Source organism: Amyelois transitella, chromosome 20 (assembly GCF_032362555.1).
Source record: "Amyelois transitella isolate CPQ chromosome 20, ilAmyTran1.1, whole genome shotgun sequence".
Lineage (NCBI taxonomy): Eukaryota > Metazoa > Arthropoda > Insecta > Lepidoptera > Pyralidae > Amyelois > Amyelois transitella.
In genome coordinates this window covers 7,375,459-7,396,907 of record NC_083523.1, presented here as the reverse complement: position 1 = coordinate 7,396,907, position 21,449 = coordinate 7,375,459, and the positions used below count along the sequence as shown (strand labels likewise).

The following is a 21,449-nucleotide window of genomic DNA, read 5'->3' as shown; positions in this document are numbered from 1 at the left end:
AGTAATCCAGTTCCCAAAGTTGCAATACAAAAGGGTATCGTTACAAGTGATATTAAGTTGGTTTCTAAATATCTTACTTAGCTATACGAGTATATACTCCATAACTTCTTAATATGCATGATGTGTTATTTATTTTATATTTCTTTATTTAATATAATATTGAGCCTTGAAAGGTAGAAAAGGTGGACTTAGTAATAGCATTTTCTACCAGTCAACCTTTAGAAAATAGCAAACAAATAAATAATCCGGTGTCAATTTGAGAGAGAAAAAAAATAAACAAATATTTTCTTCATATGTACATAAATAAGAATATACATAAATATTATTTACATGAGAAAGAAATGATAGTTTCTTTTCTGAAGAAGAAAATATGTACTTTTCCTTAAACTTATTGGTTGGATATCTGTCTAATGTCTTCCGGAAAGGCATTCCAGCATCTTATAGCTTTACGGGCAAAAGAGTTGGCCTATAGCAATATAAGCTACTATATTACTATGGCGATAGCTGAACTGAACGTGGCCTATCAGTCATTTCAAGACTGTTGGGCTACGTTTATATTTTTAGGGTCTGTCTACCCCGCAAGGGATGTAGACGTGATTATTTATATGTATGTATGTTGTTTTGCTGTATCGAGCTAAAATAACTTAAAGATAAAATTTAATTTCGAGTTTCAATTTTATTTACTCGAGATATATGTATTTATTTCTGTACTCTACGTTATTTTATACTCACTCAATTCGATGTTGCAGAATTCTATACATTTGATAGTGAAATTTGAATCGAGGAAGTTTACAGATTTATCATATTGTTCGGCTTGTCTGATATCAAACTGAAAGTATGAATGATTCGATGGAGAAAGAAAATTTAATTCATATCCAGAATTGATTTATGAGTTGACCATAGTTTTCATAGATGTTATTGAAGAAATTTGTGGTTGGTACTTGGTATTGCTTCGTTAATATTTTCTTTATGGATATTGTTCTTTATGGAATGTATGTATCTCTGCCTATCCCTTCCGGGAAATGTTCTGTATCTTATGCAGTCTTAGAATTTTACAAATATTTGGATCGTAAAATTGCTCTTAGCAAACAAAAATCTAGCACGACTCTTATTTAAATTATAAAACACTTCATCTGCATATTGTGTCTATTCTAAGTAGTTTCATAGAGAATTTCCGCATTCATTGCAAGTCCACTCTTAACTATTTTAATTTATTCTCACCAGATCCGCTTATATCCGAAGCCAAATTCAATCTTTTGAAACCGCACACCAACCTATTTTCATTTCGCTCACATAAAGTGCCATGTAAATACGAGTATAAATTTCAAATCATTTCCGCGTAGGGTTGACTCTGCAGAATGAGCCCAGAACTTGGAAGACAGTTGGGCACCTTTGTTTTGTGCTGTAAAAGATGTTTAGAATGTTAGGCCTTACAGATATGCGTGTAAAATCTGTCATTTTCAAACAGAATACCATCAACCAAAGAAAGACAGAAGTATTTTAGTTCTTAAATCGTTTAAAAGTGTACGTAAAAATAACCTATAGAGACTTTTTATGTAATTTTCTTCTTAATATAATAAATATTATTTTTACTTTTGACGTAACAAAAGTAAAAAGAATATTTATTATATTAAGAATTTCTTCTTACATAAAAAGTCTGAATTCAAAAATATTTATACTTTTTTTTTGTTTGTGATTAACCCGATGATAATACATGCATGTTACATGCATTTTAAATATTGAATTGATCATGAATGTGTTAATGGTAAAAAACATTATATCTAAACCGGCAATTGACAACCCTATTTAAGGTTAATAGCATTTTATTGAAGTGTTGGGCACTTTGTAGAAGTGATTCAATGTATGTATGTGTAATTACTATTATGTGTAGGTATGTAATACTTATATCTAAGTATTATTTCTAGGATATTATTATGAGGACTTCCTTATAATGGGTGATTAAGAAAACAATTGCAAATAAGTCAGTTTGAAACTTAAATACGTAACAATACCGAAGTAAAAAAATTGCCAGATATTAAATCTCCCTATACCAAATTATCGGGATAAATGTCAGACGAATAAATGAAAATATCCGAAAGTAACACGGGTGTATTTGTGACGGCAAAGTTGTTCGCTCTATTGCGCGCACTCACTCAATAAGACTCAAATGTGCGTCTGTTTGTTACAGGAAGCATCTGAAACCCGTGGGACTTCAAAGCCGCAGCCGACATCAAACAAACTCTCCAACATCAATCCCGAGTGGCTATTAAATGCTAATTCAATCATAAAAACAAACATGACACACTATTTCCGTACAAAACGTGATTGAATTTTACACATGAGCGCGGAACAGGGGCAGGATTCTGAGACAGATATGCAAACTGTAGTCTCCAATTACGTGACACCCAATTTGATAGACCAAGCCGATAGTGGACTTATTGATAATTTCCAGAATGATAATTCATTTGATTATCAATTTAGAGAAGATAGTACTGATGAAAAAATAAATGTGGACGAGGAAGATAAGGAGGAAGAATTGGTTATAGCTGATGACGTCAATGAAAGACGTCATCAAGAAGATGAAGAGAAGCAAGAATCTCAAAATGGTGATACCACACAACAGAACGCACAAGATGAACGTGAAGAAGCGGAGGTTGGGAGAAAGGAAGAGTATAGAAAAGAGGAAATATATGAGCCGTCATGGCATCCACATGTTTACGGAAAGCCGCCGAAGAAGCCAACGCCGCATACAATAGAATATATCCTAGGATTATCGAGTACAACAGAGAGGAATGAACCTAAGAGATCGACGGTCAGTCAACTGATGAGCGTGAAGCGGAATTTTGAAGTGAAAAAGCCTTATTTCGAGAAGAGTATTCAAGTACAAACAGATGATAAGAAGTTTAGTATAAGTGCACATAAAAATAAGCTGCAGGAACAGTTGTTGCAGCGTGGAGTGAGGACTAGTGACTGTGAAGTGGAGAAAGTGCCGTATTTAAAATGTGAGGAGCAGCCGCTGAATTTGTCGGTGCCAAAATCTAAGGACTGGGCTGCAGATGATGAAAAGAAAGGTAAGAATAGTTTTTTAACCTTATACTCGTTACCCTTTATAGCGCTCTCTCCTTATCCTTTATGACGATAGCATATGATACTAAAATATCAATCTTTACATTAATTTTGTGATTAAATCATCGATCACACATAACATTTATTTCAATGTCATGACGTGGGGTATAACTTTTGAGATTGCATGTTGTGTTTGTCTTATTATGTTTGTACAGTTGTGAAACTTCTCCTTATACGAGTAATCATTTATTGACTAATTTCGTCTTCGTGTCTCAAACCAAGACATCGGCAGAATCACTGAAAGTCCAGTTGAAACCAGACTATACAAAACAAAAGAAAACTTTTAGGATTTGATCTCGGAAATATTTGAAAGAAAGAGAGAAAGAAAGAAAAATCGTTTATTTAGTACATTAACAAAATATAAATTGGAATCAGTGAATTTTAAATTACATGCATGCACCAAATTGATATTTTTGTTTCACATTTTGAGAATTTGTTTTCATTTACATGAAATTAACTTTTTTCACTTTGTTATGATCGGAAATAGGTCTTCACAATATTATGGTCGCTCGTGTGTCTCGTTGTCATAACAATAACAAAAGATTCTGGAAATCTATAAAAGTAGTAGCAAAAATGTTACCGAAAGCTTTAACCAGTTGGGAAAATAAACAAAAGTTCTAGGAAAAGAGCTCCATCTTGTTTTACCAACTGGATGTCAATTAGCATCGTTCTTGAAAGAATTGATGAAATACTTAACCCTTAGAGACTAACTTCGTGGCGTATTGTTGATTTCATATTTAGCTTTTGGATTGAAGCTCGGGGTTCGATAAAGTAAGAATGTGGTTTTTTTGGAGCAGTAAGATATAAAGTAACTTTCATGCAAGGTTTTGTTCTTGTCTGTTAACCAGGTTCTGGTTTCGCTATAATTCTTTTTGTTGGTTTCCCGTATATATTTATCTAAACTTAGATTTATTAATTTAGTGCTATTTGGTGAGTACCTTATCTTGGTGGGTGGCTTCCTACGACGTCCACACGCAAATAGATTATTAAGGATATCTTAATTATATCACAGACGACTATAGTAATCTAGAAATAAAAGAGATTTTAGAGAAGATTTCCCGAAAATCTCAAGGGAACTGCAATTAACACTGTTTGCCCCCCAAGGGAAATAGACGAGATTTTATATATGTAGACATACATACAACCGTATGTTCTTTCCCAAAATGATCGACATACTCACACGTGTCAAAATAAACTGGCCGTTCCAAGAATTGCCGATATAGGCTATTAACTAGCGTCAGCACTAAATCAGACTCAATTAGTCGAAAGGAACCGAAGTGCCTCGTTGAGATCATTTTAAGTGCCGATCATGTGCCTTTGAGGTCTGTCAGTTAATTTTAAAACCTCATTAGATAGATAATTCACGGTTTGCACTAAGAAAAATAACTTACCAATAAAAGGGACTTATGCTTAAGCGATATTGACATACTTTATAGGAATAGGATTATACACGCTTAACATGCTTTATTTTTTTATAATGTTGTCTTGTTATTCTCGGTTACATTCATGCCTCTTGGAGTGGAGCCCAGGGTGCGCCTTTTTTACTATGATCCTGGATAGAGGGCGCAAGGTTTTTACACAAAGCGACTCGTCTAACCCACGAACATTTGCAGTGGTACCTAACCCATTCTGGATCATGGTTAGTATCCAGTTGCTTAAATGTGGTGTGATCACTTCATGTCTTTCAACAAATAGAATTAATAATTTTGACACGTTAAATTCATTATAGAATTTATCGTGTCAAAAGTAGCATTCATAAACGGCTATCGTTTTATTATTACAGTCTGTGCTGTAATGAATAAAGCTTATCGTCGCCTTTTGCATTAAATTTGTCACACTGTTCCACCATTACGAGCATTCCTATAACTGCTAATAAAACGCCTTCTATTCATACACTTGCTTTGTATTGAAGCATTTTAATCGGGACCAATACGCAAATATAAATAAGTTACGACTACAAAAACATATTTTATAGCAGTTTGAACGCTATGATACCAGAAATAGGGGTCATAAAGTGTAGAGATGGACGTATGAATAAATTTGCAAGATGTAATTTGAACGTGGAACGTCCAAGCAATAAGCTATTGGTCGATGCAGCTGTGTCGCCCGTCGTCGCCCAGGGTTGCCAAATTATTTTTAGATTTGCATTTATAAGGATTAATTACAAACGAATGTGCTGTCTTGCGTCAATTGTAAATGGAACGTGCATTCGGTGACGGATGTATCTCTTTGATTTAAGGACGGTCATTCATAGCTTTAATCGTTCTAATGGACTATAATTAAGCGTCGATTTATGAATTTGATGACTCATATAGTCTGCGTATACGATATTTTAGAAGTTGTTTTGTTTTATAGCACTTTTTACTGATGACTTGCAATTCTCTGCGGTTTTTCCCATCGTTACGAATATCTGAAAAAAAAGGTAGCACTTAACCAATGATCAACTAACACACTAAGGTCGAGTTCCTGAGTCTTGAATTGGTGGTGCCCTAGGTAAATTTTACATTATTTTTTTACGAATTAGCAATCATTCTGGATATGATAACAGCGCCTGTTTTTTCTTACAGGCTGTTAAGTATCATTCTTAATTTTACATCATAAAGATAGCCATTCACCCCTTTCTCTTCATTAGACATATCTATCTCTTTCTCTCTCTACCCTCATGTAATTCAATTCCATATAATGGCAACCCTGGCAGTCGGCATCGTCTGTCTGCGATCGGATACATACACGATGGAGGATGGTTTAATTTGTTGCGCGCTGGCCGGACCGTGTTTAGACTAGGCTTAGCCAATCAACTCCCATTTTAATCTGTATTCACATGATATTCGACGCAGACGCCGATATGTTAGTCTAGAATTTGCTAAATTCGGTAGAGTTGCCATGTAAAAATAATATTTTTGAGAGTTAAACTGGACGCTCTGTAGTGCAGCAATCTCAAAAATTAAGATGGCCATTGTAGGCAACATACTTTATTTATATATTTATTTAAGTATTGCCTACACCATGTTGGTCGCCAATTTTAGACGAGAAGCGGCATTTTAAGAAAAAAATGAGAGTAATAGTTTAGAACTTACATTAGATTATACACATATAGTACATACTAGGGTAGGCCGTAGAAGCAAAGTATTAACTAGGGACATGGTTTAAGAAAGATTACACCAAAAGGCTGGTATCTTTGCAAAGTGGCAACATTTTTAACTACTAAAACTTTTTGTGTTTGAACTAAAGGTAATTATTATTTAGTTGCCCACTATAAAAATCTGGTTGTAAACTCAAGAAAGAACTCGTGCTTCAAAAATATCGCCACGTCTAAATCATTTAGATAGCGTAATATTAACGATAATGCAATGCAAATAGCATTGAGCGTATATTTCTCGCGTCGCTTTAGCTATGGTGAAGGTTTAATCGATAATTACAACTCATAAATACTTATCCTTTTCTGAACAGCATTTAGCTTGGATCGTAAACTACAAATAAAACGAATCGAGTTTGTTTGATTGGCCCATTATGGGTTTATTTAGAGTTGGGCCGCAGATATAGATCTGACTAGATACCGCAAAATTCTGTTTTGTTATTCTATGTTGCGAACTCAAAACTCTCCAGAGGAGCCTGGATTTAATAAGTCGGTTTTTGAAACGACGCGACTCTCATCTAACCTCCTTTGTAGGGGCACCTATCTCACATTAGTCCACGTGCCTGAATTTATCTAGATATTTTTTTCCCAATGTTGGAGCAAATGCAAAGTCTTTCGTTCAAAATTGTTTGGTAGATTTTTCTAAAAGTGTTCAATCACTTTATCTTATACAATTTAATACTTCGACGACTGATGGCTACGACAACGCGTATTGAATAAAATAGTTCGTAAGGACATCCATAAGACAACAGTTTTTCACGTGATTTGGTTGGCCAAGTAATTTCTAGTAGTTTCTTCATATATTCGCGGGGTCTAGCGAGATCTATGTCTGTGTGGAGCCTTTCATGAGAAGTGCTCGACAAATCGTTATTAACGCGTTTATGTTATAACTGCATTGTAAGGAATAGTTATGCTGACAGGTTTTTTTAAAGATTGAGAATTTTATATATTCTAGACTTTTGCCTGGGGCTTTGTGCAGTGGAAATTTTCGGAAATAAAATTTCTGTGGTGTTCTTCCTAAAGATTAGGCTAAATAAATGTTGTTAAATATATTTTTTTATTGCTTCTTTACATTTAATAAATTCATATTTTCCTTTTTATAATATTAGTATTAAAGTCAATACTCAGGGACTATAGTTGATTGCTACAAACGTATGTAGATCATGGATTTTTATTATTATTTTTTTAATATAATATTTCGATTTTTTTAACTGCTTTGATACCTTTTGTATTATTTAGTTCAATTGATTGTAAATTTAAATTCGCTGCACACATGTGTATAAGGCTTAATAATTTTATAAGGGTGGCGAACTTTGTACTTGTTCTTTTATTATATTGTGTTGTACTGTTAAGTCTCATTCTTCAATTTTATATTCTTGTTTCAATGTGTTGTTAACTTTTAAAAGTTATTGGTTGACATTTGAAAAGTTAATTTTTTTAAGAAAAATTTACACAAGTTTAAAAGCTAGCCGTTAGCCAAACTGATTGATTGACTGACGCTATCTCTAAAGATTTTAAATTTCACATGTAGGTTATAAATGTGGTCTAGGGTTGCACTAGGAGAGGATTTTCCGAAATTCCTGCTGGAACCGAAATTTACGGCATTTTTCCTACGCAGGCGGAACCGGGGCCGTATACTCTTGTATAGTTTAACCTAGCTGTTAATGATAGTTCTTTAAAATGACACCTTAATTTGTCGGCACGTCATTACGTTTTCACCTAGTTAATTAACGGTAATAAAAAACGGTCAATGAACGATAACATAGTACATATTATGACAACACTTTTGTCACTATTTGAATCTCAATTCGATCATAAAGCCATACAGCTGAACGTGGCCTGTCAGTTTTTTCAAGACTGGCTCTGTCTACCCCGCAAGGGATATAGACGTGACCATTATGTATGTATGCGACTTGCTACGTATCCTGCATACTCCCTTCGCTTCATACACTTTAATAACTCTGTTCCTAATCTCTCTTTATGCAACGTTAAAATTCAATACTTCTATGAATCATTATCATTTATGTATGACATAGCCAACAGCAATAAAGCAGTAATTGACTTTAAAAATACGTCATCCATGACTAAATTGAAAGTAAAACTAGCACTTAATAGCGGTCTCTGGGGGATCGCCTTTCATCTTCACGTCTTGCGGGACAGACAGAGGCGATAAATCACATTATACATGCTTCGGGATTAGATGGACTGAAATAAATTTAGTTGTTAGAGAGTATTTGCTTAGGCACGCTATCTAGTGCATTATGTTCCTTATAAACCCCCGAACCTTATAGAAAAGGAGGGGTGTTATAGTATACTAGTTGTGCCCGCGACTTCGTCCGCGTGAAATACTTATTTTGGGCATTATTGAAGCCCTCAAGGATGAATAATTTTCCCCATTTTTTCACATTATCCATTATTTCTTCGTTCGTTTTAGTAGCAGCGTGATATTATATAGCCTTCCTCGATAAATCCATCATCCAAGTTCCATTCAACACAAAAATAATTTTTCATTTTTAACCAGTAGTTCCTGAGATTAGCGCGTTCAAACAAACCAACAAAATTAGTATATAATATAGATGACTTGTCTGTCTGTCTGTGTGTCTATGGTATCATAGCTCACAAACGGATGAAGCGACTAACAAACTAAGCCAATAGTCTCGAAAATGTCCAGAAGGCCAAGTTTACAGTAAATACTGTATTTATGATTAACCCTGTGTTAATAATGTTTATTTAAATCGGCCATTATAGACGTGTTATGTTAAAGATGTCGTTTCAAAATTATTAAATCGCGGACGTCATTCATACCAACAGTACGTGCTTCGAGTAACGAATGAAAGCGCTGATTTACAACTGTTGATAATAATTTGTAGATAATTTTTTAAATTCCCATAATTCTCCTCGAAATACATATAACATACATACATACATATGGTCACGTCTATATCCCTTGCGGGGTAGGCAGAGCCAACAGTCTTGAAAAGACTGAATGGCCACGTTCAGCTATTTGGCTTAATAATAGAATTGAGATTCAAATAGTGACAGGTTGCTAGCCCATCGCCTAAAAAAGGATCCCAAGTTTGTAAGCCTATCCCTTAGTCGCCTTTTACGACATCCATGGGAAAGAGATGGAGTGGTCCTCTTCTTTTTTGTATTGGTGCCGGGAGCCACACGGCACGGCAAATACATATAATGTTCTTTATATTGTAAAACAAGTTAACAAGCTAACTTGCTTGTTACTAGGAATTTAGAGAAAAAAAAAGTCCCGATGTGTTATTTCAGATTATTCTACCCGTGTACTAAATTTTATAAAAATCCGTCCATAGTTTTTGTGTGAGAAACATGACAATGTGTAAATCCTAATTCCTATCCTATTGAAAGGTCTGGTGGGTCAGTCAGGCCACAGTAAAACACCAGGTTTTCAGATCTTAGGTCAAGGCGTGTCTTGTCTGGTCGTCCCAGTTCAATCGATAGTCCTTTTTTTCCTAGTGAGTCAGTATTATTCGTCTAAATGTCAAGTCGAGTGTATGTCTGTCCATGGAGGCTGTACGGCCGCAACACCTATTAATATATTAAATGCGAAAGTTCTTTGTTACTCTTTCACCGTGAAATATAATCTGTAACAACACATTTAAACTCCAAAATTCTCACGGGAACGAAGCCCCGGGGCGCAGTTAGTCTATAAACGTTTAAAAACGTTCATAGCACCGCAAAAAAAAACTATAAAACTCTGGTACAACCACAAACTATAACATAACACTATATATCCGTTGATGTCGGTTAAGCAAACACATAGAGGAAAGAATAAATCTGCGCAAGATTACGACTTTGTGGATAGGCGACACCTGTATTCTGGTTTTGGCGATTTTGGGAACGGAAATGACTGTTTTTGTTGATTTCAGGATGATCGCTTTGGATCAAGGCTCAAGTTTGAAGTATGGGTACAGCACAATAGACCGACTTTAGGACCAGTTTATGAGCAAATGTGTGAAGCACGAAAGATTTTTAAAAGTAGATTGAATTGGTGTCAAAAAAACCAAGAAAAAATCAAAATGGATCTTTTAGCCTCACAAAGAGCTTCGAATAATTTTAGGGACTTCTGGAAGGCTACAGCTAGGTTAAACGTAGGGCCTGGCCGCCCGGCGAGTGTCGACGGCAAGAGCGATTCAGTCGAGATTGCCAGTATGTTTAGGGAGCATTTTAGAGTCTCGTCATCAGTTGGTCATGCTCTTAATATGTGTAAAAAGGAGTCTATCCTTCAGTTACATTTTTCAGCTGCCGAAGTAAAACAGGCAATTGGGGGAATGAAAGGGGGTAAGTCGCCCGGCCATGATGGACTAAGTGTCGAACATCTGAGGCACGCAGGTGTACACCTGCCGAGAGTCCTGTCCATGTTCTTCTCGTTGTGCATAAGTCACTCTTATTTGCCACCTGACTTGATGAAGACAATTGTGGTGCCCATCGTGAAGAACAGGACAGGGGATATCTCTGATAAAAATAACTACCGGCCGATTTCCCTTGCAACTATAATTGCTAAGGTACTGGATGGTGTTCTTGACTCGCGATTGGAGCAATACTTAAACCTTCATGACGCGCAATTTGGGTTTAGACCGCACCTGTCAACGGAGAGTGCAATTACTGTGCTCAAGAATACTATTCAATACTATACAAGTCGCAAAACACCGGTACATGGTTGTTTTCTGGATTTTTCCAGAGCCTTCGACCGAGTGTCGTATGAGGTACTGTGGAGGAAGCTAGAGGCCAGAAATGTGCCGGCTGAGATATGTAATATATTTAAGTTTTGGTACCAAAACCAAATAAATGTGGTAAAATGGTTCGACGGCATTTCAGAAGCGTACAGGTTGGAGTGCGGGGTGAGACAGGGGGGCATTACATCTCCCAAGCTCTTCAACCTGTATGTAAATGATCTCATAGTGGGACTTAGCAGTATGAGGGTAGGCTGTAGTATAGACGGTGTCGTCATAAATAATATAAGCTATGCCGACGACATGGTGCTGTTGGGTCCGACTACGAAATCAATAAATGAGATGTTGAGGGTATGTGAAAGTTTCGCGGCCGAGCACGGGCTTGTTTACAATGTGGAAAAGTGTGTATGCATGGTCTTTGGGGTCGTTGGAAAGTGTCCCAGAAATACACCTCCTATGTTTCTATCTGGAAAGGAACTAAAAATAGTAAAAACTTTTAAGTATCTGGGCCATGTACTTGCCGACGACCTTAAAGATGATGACGACATAGAAAGGGAGCGGAGAGCGTTGGCGGTCAGAGGTAACATGCTGGCCCGGAGATTCGCCCGCTGTAGTGACCAGGTTAAAATAACCTTATTTAAAGCTTTTTGCCAGGGCTTCTGCACGGGTGGTCTGTGGGTCCGCGGCACCAAAAGGTCGCTGGATGCTCTCCGTATCCAGTACAATAATATTTTTAGAATGTTATTGCGACTCCCCAAGTTCTGTAGCGCCTCTGAAATGTTTGCTCAAACAAGAACAGACGGGTTTCACGCTGTTATTAGAAAAAAAATGGCGTCTTTGATAAGGAGGATAAGGTCGAGTGGCAATACCATTCTAAGAACTGTGGCAGACAGATACGACTCGCCTATAATAAGGCATCTTGTGCGGGGTACCATGCCGGTGGCCCTACATGGTCAACTTTAAAGTTTCTAGTAGAATTAAGTACTAACCCTTTTATGTTATTTTATATTATTTTGCAGATTTATAATTTTATGTATTACTAACAAACTGGATCTTTGTAATCTGATATTAATAAATGAATTGAAAAAAAAAAAATTTTGGATCATGGCTTTTTAGTGATATTTTGGAAAGTTAGATTTTTCAAGGGATTCAACTTTATTGTCATGATTATTAAAAAATCAAGTCAGATAAAGAGTACACTAAACTGACGAGCTTGCATATATGTATGTAGGTAGATACTTGTGATGTGAATGAAGCGAAAGAAGTATGTATGAGGAAATCGTGGCAAGTGGAAAGATGTAGTCTATGCCTATCCCCCGGGTAAGAGGCGTGATTTTATGTATGTATATAAGTTTTATTTTATTTATTTATTTAAATATATCATCACGTTTATATCCATTGCGGGATAGACAGAGCCAACAGTCTTGAAAAGACTGATAGGCCACGTTCAGCTGTTTCAGCCTAATGATAGAATTGAGATTCAAATAGTGACAGATTGCTAGCCCACCGCCTTAAAGAAGAATCCCAAGTTTATAAGCCTATCCCTTAGTCGCCTTTTCGACATCCGTGGGAAAGTGATGGAGTGGTATTATTCTTTTTTCTATTGGTGCCGGGAACCACACGGCACTAAGTTTTAAATAAGTACATTGATTTTGATTTGAACGACTTCGCTTCTCATATAGGGTGACGTTAGTGAAAATTAATTTAAATAATGGTTTACTGACGTTGTTAATTGTATGGTTCAAGTTACGTAGACACAAAATGTTACTGCAAAACGCTTTTGCTGGGAACGCTAATTAATGATTTATACACACTAATTGTTATTAACTTTTGTCATAAATGTCATTTCATAAAAGTTGTACATACATACAGTCACGTCTATATCCCTTGCGAGGTATACAGAGCCAACAGACATGAAAAAACTGATAGGCCACTTTCAGCTGTTTGGCTTAATGATATAATTGATATTCAAATAGTGACAGGTTGCTAGCCCATCGCGTAAAAGCAGAATCCCAAGTTTATAAGCCCTTAGTCGCTTTTAACGACATCTATGGGGAAAAAATTAAGTGGTCCTTTTCTTTTCTTATATATTATATAATAATATTATTGCCATTTCTATGTAGATAGTTAGTGTCAGGAATTATCTAAACCAGAGAATGACGCTGTAATCTATAAAAACCTCACCAAAAATTAATTTAAATTCAAAGTCTCGCCTAAAATAATATCATATTAAATTAATTAATTGTCAATTTTCTACAATACAAAACCCCATTCATACGAGAACGTCTTTGAAATTCACGGAGCCGTTCCAAAAATAACCAAACGGCTATAACATGTAATACCATTTATATTGTAAACACCTAATATATCAGTCAGTGTGGCCACGTTATAGGTCCCGATTGCAATTAATTTGCTACCAAGCACGCAATTAAAATAGTTGGCGAGATGGCAACACCGAGGAGCTGTCATATGTCTGTCAAATGAAGGAGTTTGATCTAATTTGCTTTAAGCATTCATATTTAGAACGATGGTTTTATTAGTTATATTCTAAAGTGCTTGCCGATCGTTAAAATTTGATAGTTAAATCTGCAATTTACGTAGATAAGGGCATTAATATTAAAGTAACGGGATATAGGACAAAACATGCCTTTTGAACTTTTTTCGAAAAACCCCGCAGTTTCAAAGCGGGCCCACCAAAGTACATACATATCATCGCGTCTATATCCCTTGCGGGGTAGACAGAGCCAACAGTCTTGAAAAGACTGAAAGGCCACGTTCAGCTGTTTGGCTTAATGATATAATTGAGATTCAATTAGCGCCTAAAAGAAAAATCACAAGTTTATAAGCCAATCCCTAAGTCGCCTTTTACGACATCCATGGGAAAGAGATGGAGTAGTCCTATTCTTTTTTCTATTGGTGCCGGCGACCACACGGCACATCAATTGAAACGCGAACCCACGCTTGAACCGCCCTGCCGCCGCACCGCAGTGTGACGACTATGAACATTTTCATGTATTACATCTTGATGCGGGCCCGCTTTTAAACTGCACTGCTATTGATCTGCGTTTGATGTGTATGGGCCTTGATTAATGCATTTGGACATACACTTTACAATAACATCAAAACATATCACATTCTTTATTCTTTAAGCCTTGACGATAAAGGTAATCCATAACAAATTCATCAAATATTTTATCTGTCCTTAGGTATATGTCCATTTAATTAATAACTTAATAATAAACCCATTTTAGCGTTATTTATTTTGATTCTAGAAACTTTAGGCAATTTATCTGATAATTAGGGATTTAGGTGTGCGCTATCATTATTGTTGTTTTGTATGTAAAAAAATAGGGATCCACTAATATTTTATACAAGGCGACGAATTAGCGACAGAGATCCGTAAGATAAGGTACCTAAATAATTTGCAAATTATAGTCATTTCAATGAACAAATTTAGTAAAGTAAAAATAATTTATTTATAAAACACCATAACAAAAAAACAAAAAAAAAACAAACACATTTACACTGTTGGTTCTATCTTTCTTTCTATTATCTATCCTTCAGCCAACCCGCCATCAAACTACACATATACAATGCAAAAAGGTGGATTTATAAAAAAACTTAAAAATACAATGTTTAAAATTATGGTACAATAATTCCCAAGCTAGTAACAGTAGTACTAGAAGTAGTAGTAGTTGTTGTAATTATCAATTCAATAAAGGAAACATACATACATTAAAATCACGCCTTTATCCCTTGCGGAGTAGACAGGGCCTATAGTCTTGAAAAACAGAAAGGCGACGTTCAGCTACATGGCCTATTGATGGTATTGAAATTCAAATAATGACAGTTTGTTAGCCCATCTCAAGAAGAATCCCCAGCCTTGTCCCTTAGTCGTCTTTTAAGATAATTAAAATAATTTACAAAAAATATATTCAAATTTAACCAGATAGTTTTCTACAGTTTCTATTCTGGGATTAAAGTTACTCTATTTATTTGTCAGTATCTTAAATACGCGTAAATGGAATGTTTTTTTTAAGATTGACTTTAATACCTAAGCGTGAGAAAAGCTGAAACATACAAACAGAATGTCACATTTTTTATATAAGTAACTACGGTTTTTAATCCATACTTTATCAAAAGTAATTAGTGGACGGTAGAATAACCATTTTTAATGAACTTTATACATATCTATTACTAGCTGTGCCTGCGACTTCGTCCGCGTGAAATATTTATTTTGGGCATCATTAAAGCCCTCAAGGATGAATAATTTTCCCCGTTTTTTTTCACATTTTCCATTATTTCTTTAGTTTCAGCGTGATGTTATAGGTATAGTGTAATAGTTCAATACAGAAAGAATTTTTCAATTCGAACCAGTAGTTCCTGAGATTAGCGCGTTTAAACAAACAAACTCTTCAGCTTTAAAATATTAGTATAGATTATAATATTAGTATAGATAGTACAAAAACTAGATTAATTATCTTACCGCAGTCGTGTCTTTATCTAAATTGTCAATTTGGTAGCTGATTGCTGTGGATTAAATAATTATTACTATTAATACCACTTGTAGCTTAATATCATTACTAACCGTTGCTCCTGGCTCAAACCCTTGTGGTTTTCTAAATTTTGTTGAAAAAAAAATTAAATTTTTATTTATTTTATCATTCAAGATGTGTTACACACAAAATTTCATCGCATCTTTGGCGCATGTGCTAACATTAAGTTTCGTTTGTAAATCTATTAAATGAATTTAAAACATACCTATATATAACTTTGATATACTTTTATCTACTTTTAACGTTTTCTTTCATTCTAACATTTATTTCACGTTTTTGACCTTTACGGAAAAGACAGAACCAACAAGATTAGGCATCGTTTAGGTGGATAACTTAATGTATTGAGATTCAAGTTGCTAGCATAACACTAAATATAAGAATCCCAAGTTCAGCAACTTGATTTCAAACAAAAATAAATGCAATTTTTCTTTAAATAACCAATCACCTCCATTCCAGATCCATCTAAGTTAATCAAGAGGAAGAAATCGACTGAAGACGTGAGATCGCCTTTAGGAGGGGAAGGTTCCCTTACTAGCGAAGAGGGAGAGGAAAGTGGGGTAGGGAGAAGAAAGAAAGCTAGGACCACGTTCACTGGCAGACAGATCTTCGAGCTGGAGAAGCTGTTTGAGGTGAAGAAGTATCTTTCATCCGGCGAGAGAGCTGATATGGCCAAACTGCTGAATGTTACGGAGACTCAGGTATGTAATTGTTAGAGAATCTATTTTTTTATTATAACATACATACATACTTTACACATAAATACATACATACTTTAAGCCCGTTTAACATGTTATATTAACCCGCTTCCTATAAGGGTTGGTTCCCACTACAAAATAATTTCAGCCTCAATCCTTACCTCTTCTTCCTCCTGGCTTTAGTCTCGGTGGCATCCTCAACACTCTGGAGAGGAGTCCGGGGCAAGCCTTTGACCATGGATGGATTGGGTGGGTCAGGTTTTAACATCGAGCGGCTCCCGTCTGACCTTTGTAACGTTTTCAGGTAATCCTAACCCGTATTAGGTCGATCATGGTTACACATTCAATTGCCTGAATGTGCAGGTTTCCTCACGACGTTTTCCCTCACGGTAAGAGCGTTGGTTAGTAATTAAACTAATGTATGTACATTACCGAGCCGAGGTGGGATCCGAAGTTGTGCCTTTCTGCGCATCACTTATTTTAACCGGGCACCTTACCGATTCGGCCACCGAAACTCTTTAAGCTATAGCTACAATTCTTACCTGCTTTTATATATTAATATCATAGTGTTTCGAGTATCATTATTTTTAAGGGGGCTTTTATTTACTCTTTGATTTATTATTTGATGACAGCTGTAGAGAACACAAACAACAGAAAATGTTATCATTCCAAAACTCATGATTCGTATTACCAGAGATTAACCTTTTTAACTACACAAATTTACCAAACTTAGGTGGTACATTAGTTCACGCAAATATCAATTAAATATATAAAAAAAAATGGTACTTTCATAAATAAATGAGCCATATTGGCTCATCTTAAACTACGACTTATTAATTAATTATCAACAACGTTATACAACAATAACATCTAAAAAGTCTGTAATAGCTCTTCTTATAATTAAGACAAAGCGTTACCTCTCTTGTTTCCCCGAAATACCCGCCGAAATTAAACGTTTTAAACTGTAACCCATACGACCGTGTTATTCTTCATTTACTTATGTCATGGCACAAGTCATGGGCGTAAGCGGTTAAGGATACAAGATTAATTCACTAGCCAAGGTTTACTTTTCCTGTTATAAGTATATCTATATATCTATCGTCTTTGCTTATACCCGGGTTGCTGCTTTTATTTTTTTTTTTAAAAAGGCTTTCTATTCGTAACAATAAATGATGTGAATTTTTTTAATACATATAATATACGAGTATTTTGACATGGCTAGTAAATACCTCGTAAAACATGGTGATGATATTGAATTAGTATTTTAAAAATATTCGTTTATTTTTCTAGAGTTAAATTATAAATTCAGGAGCCGTAATTGTTTACGTAACAAATCATATAGGTACCTTAATTAATCTGCTACTTTTCAAACTACATTGAAATCATGCATTACCTACGCACGGAAAAAACAGACATACAGAAGTGATCTATAAAAGTACTATTTGTTAATTAACATACGTCAATTGAACTCTCGCACGTCATAAAACCGATTGTTCTTTGCCGATTCAGTGAAATTATTTGTAGAGTTGACAAATTTTAAAACACGATCGTAATAAATACGAAAGTAGTTATTTGTGATAGATAGACTTACGTATTTAATTAATAGCTGTTTATGAAATTATCTAAATTTAAAAATGATTTATGGAGTAATGTAAAAGTGATGCGCATCAAGAAATTGCGTCGATAACCTGATTGGTGGATTTCCCCCGCTCTTTTAACGAGACCCATTCGTTCTATATTCAAAAAAATCATAATTTGCCTCCTATATCTTGTGCCAAACATGAAACGCGGTATAGTGAGATAATTATACTATCACGAAGGTGGCATACTGGCCGGGGGGAGGGGGAGGGGTCCCCCGCAACGTGAAGAGTCGCACATGGCGTCACTAATTAAAACTACGTTGCTTGAAGAGTTATAGTTATCCCAACGACTGTTACGTGGCCACAGTGTAGGGAAATGGACTGGAGCAACTGTGTTTATTGCTCTGTAGGATTTTCATGTGTTGACTCATTGTGCATCTGGTTGATGCGTCGTTTCTGAGGCGGAGACCGAAGCAGAGTTTCAGTGTTAGTAACTTTGTCTATGATTCTTGATAAGGCGTCAGGTAATTACATAAACATTCAAATTCAAAAAGGGACATTTCAAACATCACTTAATAATTGGCATATCTTTGTAAACTTAATTCAAGAAATACCCAGCCGATTTTGGAAATTATCAGGCAAAACTATTAACCATGTAAATTCCATATAAAGCACAATATTGATCTTAGTTTGGTCGAAAGGTTCGACTGGCAGAGAATGCCTTGTGGCATTAAGGCCACCTGTAGTACATTTCACGTGCATAAAGTTTTAAATAAATAAATAAAACTATAAGTGTGGGTCGCGGTGGCGTACATAAACATGGTGTGTCTAAATTGGCACGTCTACTAATCAACCTACTAGCCATAGTCACTAACAGTGCATCTAAATCTCTTAGGCTTCTACAATCTGATTTCTCGAAATTCATCTAATTATAACATCTAATTAAAAGTAGGTATTTATCAAACAATCAAAACACAAATTAGCACCGAGAACATGAAAGGATTTTAAGAATTCCAAAAATATGACGCCCAATGCGGGCGCCATTTTGGAAAGTAATTAATTTGCCGCTAACAAACACTTCTTGTTAATGGGCAGGCCACGTGTCCCCAATCTCTCCACCACGGTAGGAAGTCAAATTATCCCCAATATCCCCAAGAGAATGTCGTTAGCGAGTGTGGAAAAAAAATAAGACAAAAAGCGCCATGTTGTTTTTGTGAAATGGCTTTAAAAGGATCTTATGTCAAGATAGATTTCTATTTAAAACGTGTTGGCAAAAAATTAACGATGTGACAGATCTTTCTTAAGATACATGTAAAGATCACACTTGCAAGAGTTGAGTCCAATACTTTTTTTAAATTTAGATACGTGTTGACCGTTTTAATTGTTTTTAGTCAGTAAGATCAGAACGGGATAATTTTAGTTTATTATGGGTCGAGAGTTCGAGTCCCTATCCAGGATCTAAAAAGGCACCACGGGATCCGATCAGATCATTGAGATGGGGATGTAACCAGGAACTACCCCAGGAGGAAGAAGACTCTTAGTTTTTAAGCAAGAAACTGCATTTGTAAAGATGAAATGGATTGAGCAATTCTTGATTTAGGAATAAAACAAAAATCCCAAGTTTATTAACCATCCGTCAGTAAACTTTTACGACATCCATGTGAAAGAGATGGAGAGGTCCTTTCTATAGTACCGGGAACCACACGACACTATTCTAAGTTGATTATTTCAAATTAGAATGTAATCGGTACAAATATAACGTCACCACTTGCGCTTGATTGGTCTTAAATGACATTACACAGTTCAACTTAAAAAGCACAATATTGATCTATTTCGAGCCTAACACATCACACCCGACACCAAAATGCGATACTAATTGATCCAAACACAATAACGCACTTAACATACGATTTTCAGTTTTATTACAAACGTAGTAAAGTTAATTTTCATCTCTTTGTTTACGCAACTATCACGCGACCCACTGGGAATTGGATATATACAGGCTGTTTTAAAACTTTGAATTGAAACTGAGCAAAGATTTTAGTAAAATTATGTCTTCACAACTTTTTTTTTTTTCGACACCTAATGTATAATTTAGATATGAAAAGCAAAAGCGAGTTAAAAATATTTTTTACACTATGTAACTATTATAAGTATTCAAACTATTATTCTGCAATCTTTTACCGAAATCCGTTGCTTGATTTTTTTTCATTTATTACTCTTACTATATGCCTTGTACGAGCTAGCATCATACTGGGTCAGCATTTTACTTAGTATTTATTACTTCATATTTGTTTTATATTCAGTTCGCATTAGGTCGTCAAGAGGACCGCGTCTACTCATTAAATAATCATAAGTTTTGTCTCTGGAATATAGTTTCCAACAATTATCAAGTCTCATCATTTTAATCATTTTAGATTTGAGGGTTACAGTCTGAACAGTTCTTACTATTGATTTACCTAATTTTTACAAACAACTTTAAGCTTTTTAAATACAGAATTTATCGTTATTAAGTTAGGTTACAATACCACGTTTTTGGGAACCGATTAATACTAATTTAACATTATTATTCAATGGCGGAGCACCCTGTATTGGCTCATTCACACCATATGTCATTTGTTAAGTGCGGCCTTTTTTCTACTCCCCCGCCGACCATGCTGGCTAGCGATGAAAGTTAAATTAATTTCGCAGAAGGGCTACTGTTTTCAAGGGGGTATAATTTTTTCATATGTACTTACGTACGTAGGTACCTTACTTACATACATATACTTACATAGGTAAAATTACGTTTCTCTCATTTACGGGGTTGACAGCGCCATCAGTCTCTGAAACTGATTGATAGAAAGACTGAAAGGCCACGTTGGGATTGAGAATCAAATTGTGACAGGTTTCTAGCCCATCGCCTAAAAAGTTCCCATTCCAAGTTTATTAGCCTTACTATATGCCAAGTTTACTCTACGTGTGTGTAAGAGAATATACTGAGAAAAAAGTTTGTTGTCCCCATCGCTCTCATCAATTCAATTGTTGACATAAGACCTGGGCGACCGAGCGGAGCTTGGGGTTTTATTATAAACTGTTGCAAATGTGGCTAGAAAAGCTATAAAAAAGTGAAAACAAAAAACGATCTATAAGAAGTAGGGTTGCACGATATGTCAAATAATATGTTTTAACCAATAAATGATTTTCAAAAGCTTAAAAATTTATGCATACTTAACTGATATCTACATTATAACAGTACTTTCAAGTATTTTTTTTTTTACTTTTTGTCGTTTACTTCTATACCAAAATATTCTTTGGCTCCCTAAACGATTTTACACAGAAGCGTCAAAGCATCTGCGTTGCGGTGCATTATTATTATACTTATTACGCTTTTTTTTCGATGTGGGAGATAATGTCATAACTTTCAATGCAGGCCCACAATAGATGCATTTTAATTAGACATACAATTAAATGCGGTTGTTGCTTTTCTCATTACATGTGTGGTCTATTGACTGTCATAGACGAACGTGTAATCTACATATATAAAAGTAACTAAGCGATGTCTCTCCATGAATTGGAAAAAATCTATATGGGTTATCTATATAAGACCAATAGAAGATAAAAATGTGATTTTTAGAATTTTTGTCTGTATGCCGTGTGGTTTTTGGCTCTTT

At 35.4% G+C, this 21,449-nt stretch overlaps 1 protein-coding gene across 2 annotated transcripts in view; it reads left to right on the top strand.

Annotated features, from left to right (window-relative positions):
- LOC106131697 (uncharacterized) overlaps positions 1 to 21,449 on the top strand; it is a 78,286-nt gene that overhangs the window by 22,607 nt on the left and 34,230 nt on the right. For both annotated transcript variants that reach the window (XM_060949835.1, XM_013330869.2), the window contains exons 2-3: positions 2,189 to 3,071; positions 15,978 to 16,219. In XM_060949835.1, coding sequence (XP_060805818.1) covers positions 2,339 to 3,071; positions 15,978 to 16,219 — 975 coding nt within the window. In that variant the 5' untranslated portion in view covers positions 2,189 to 2,338. The remainder of the gene's footprint in view (positions 1 to 2,188; positions 3,072 to 15,977; positions 16,220 to 21,449) is intronic.